This window comes from Penaeus japonicus, unplaced genomic scaffold, assembly GCF_977035675.1.
Source record: "Penaeus japonicus unplaced genomic scaffold, GWHDUDI00000001_assembly GWHDUDI00000042, whole genome shotgun sequence".
In the NCBI taxonomy this organism is placed as follows: domain Eukaryota; kingdom Metazoa; phylum Arthropoda; class Malacostraca; order Decapoda; family Penaeidae; genus Penaeus; species Penaeus japonicus.
Window position 1 is genome coordinate 4774417 of NW_028234444.1, and position 2500 is coordinate 4776916.

Genomic DNA, 2500 nt, shown 5'->3' on the forward strand with positions numbered 1-2500 from the left:
AGATTGAGAGAGACTGAGAAAGAGAGAGAGAGAGAGAGAGATAAAGAGAGAGAGAGACCGAGAGAGAGAGAGAGAGAGAGAGAGAGAGAGAGAAAAAAAAAACAGAGGAAGCCACTCCTATAAAAACACGTGACATAATCTTATATTTATAACCCTTGTGCTGAACCGCTATGCTCTGCTTACAATAACCGCTGTCTGCTAATCCTGCATGGGTTTTTCATTTCTTTTCGCAAAGAAAATAGGCAAAGTGGAAATACATAAGCATTTCTTCAATTTATTTTCATCAAAAGAGATATCAAACACAAGATTTACAAATTTTATATATATCCTTGTACATCATTTATACTTATTGTCATCCCTTTTCAATGTAATGATGACAATGATTGGTAATGATGATGGTTATGGTGATGAAGATGATGACAGTGGTGATGGTGATGATGATTATCATTATCAGCACAATTTCCATCATCAGCATCACCACAAAGTGAAGAAGGGAATATCAGATCGTGACTTTTCGAAATGAACTCACTCTGCTGTGACTCATATTGTCATATTGTCGTATGTCACATCTGCCTCGCCTTTCTTCTTCTTCTTTCTCCTCCTCCTCCTCCCCTTTCTTCTTCTCCTTCACCTTCTACTCCCCCTTCTTCTTCTCCTTCACCTTCTACTCCTTTACCTTCTCCTTCTACTCCTCTTTCTTCTTCTTCTCGTTCTCCTTCTGCTTCACCTCTTCTTCCTCCTTCTCTTTCACATTCTCATTCTCATTCTCACTCTCCTTCGCCTCTTCTTCTTCTTCTTCTTCCTCCTCCTCCTTCTCCTTCTCCTTCTTCTCCTCCTCCTTCTCCTTCTCCTCCTTCTCCTCCCCCTCCTTCTCCTTCTCCTTCTTCTCCTCCCCCTCCTTCTCCTCCTCCTCCTTCTCCTCCTCCTCCTTCTCCTTCTCCTTCTTCTCCTCCTCCTCCTTTTACTCCTCCTCCTCCTCCTCCTCCATTTCCTCCTTCTCCTCCTCCTCCTCCTCCTCCATTTCCTCCTTCTCCTCCTCCTCCATTTCCTCCTTCTCCTCCTCCTCCATTTCCTCCTTCCCCTCCTCCTCCTTCTCCTTCTCCTCCTTCTCCTCCTCCTCCTTTTACTCCTCCTCCTCCTTCTCCTTCTCCTCCTTCTCCTCCTCCTCCTTCTACTCCTCCTCCTCCATATCCTCCTCCTCCTTCTACTCCTCCTCCTCCTCCTCCATTTCCTCCTTCTCCTTCTTCTTCTCCTCCTCCTCCTTTTACTCCTACTCCTTCTTCTACTCCTCCTCCTCCTCCTTCTCCTGCTCCTTCTTCTCCTCCTAATCCTCCTCCTCCTCCTCCTCCCCCTCCTCCCCACATTGCCTGAATTCGGAATAAAATCCGTACAAAGAATTCATGGAGACGACTTTGGCCAGGCTGGTCGTGTCTCCGTCGTGCTGTGTGCGCGCCGCCCTCTCCTCCTCGTCCAGCTGGGACTTCAAAACGGCCAAGTCGACATAGCAATAGACATGCTCCTCGTCTTGGTCGTCTTCAGAACCTGCTACAGAACCCGGGTCGTGCGGGTGGTCGTGGCTAACCCGAGGAGGAAGGTTTTCAGCGGGAATCGCGACCTGTCGTGCCGAGCGGGGGGGCTTCTTCACCTTGACTGATAACACCAGGACGACCACAAGGAGGAGGAAGACGACCAGGAAGACACTCCCCATCAGGATCCAAATAAGTGTCGTTGAGGAGGCAGCCTTGGACCTCGGAAGAATTACCCCGTCGGATGGAGTCTCGCTGTCGTCTTCGGATACACAGCCTGGGGGTGGGGGTGGGGTGGGGGGTGGTGGGATGGGTTGTGGGGTGAGGGTGGAGTTGGAGGTGGGTGGAGGTGGAATGGGGTGGGGGTGGTGGTGGAGTGGGATGGTGGTTGGGGTGGTGGTGGAGTGGGGTAGGGGTGGTGGTGGGATGGGGTTGGGGTAGGGGTGGAGGTGGATGGTGGTGGTGGAGTGGGGTTGGGGTAGGGGTGGTGGTGGAGTGGGATGGTGGTTGGGGTGGTGGTGGAGTAGGGTTGGGGTGGGGGGTGGTGGTGGGATGGGTTGTGGGGTAGGGGTGGTGGTGGAGTGGGGTGTGGTGGGGGTGGAGGGGAGACAGAAAAAATAAGGAGTATACTTGCATTGGTGACACTAATTACGGTGATAAAGTTTAAATGGTTATTAGGATGATATTGATGATCCTAGTAAATCCTATTAATATTATTGAAAAAGGAAATGAGATAATAAGGAAGAGACATACATATGCTTTTACTATAATGATAAGAAGGAGTAATCGTAGTAACACTAATGATAATGTTAATATCATCATCATCATAATGACCGCGCGAGCGCTATATATGACTATGATATAAATACCAATATGGGAAGGATAATGTTTTTTTTTTTAAAGTCAATATTCTGTTTAATCCAATTAACTGTAACAGGTAACGTAATCTCAGTTTATTTTTTTTTGATAATAGT

General features: G+C 48.0%; 1 protein-coding gene and 1 long non-coding RNA gene across 2 annotated transcripts in view; both read right to left on the reverse strand.

The window, feature by feature from the left end:
- Positions 1-264: 264 nt before the first annotated feature.
- On the reverse strand, positions 265-998 carry LOC147466654 (uncharacterized). The gene is made up of 2 exons (XR_015190786.1): positions 662-998; positions 265-631 (listed from the first exon to the last, which is right to left on the reverse strand). It is a non-coding gene; the product is annotated as an uncharacterized LOC147466654 (long non-coding RNA).
- A 326-nt stretch (positions 999-1324) lies between these two features.
- Positions 1325-2500, reverse strand: part of LOC147466655 (uncharacterized) — a 16822-nt gene continuing 15646 nt past the window's right edge. Inside the window, exon 10 of the mRNA XM_086534948.1 lies at positions 1325-1803. Within this exon, the coding sequence (XP_086391074.1) occupies positions 1325-1803 (479 nt within the window). The remainder of the gene's footprint in view (positions 1804-2500) is intronic.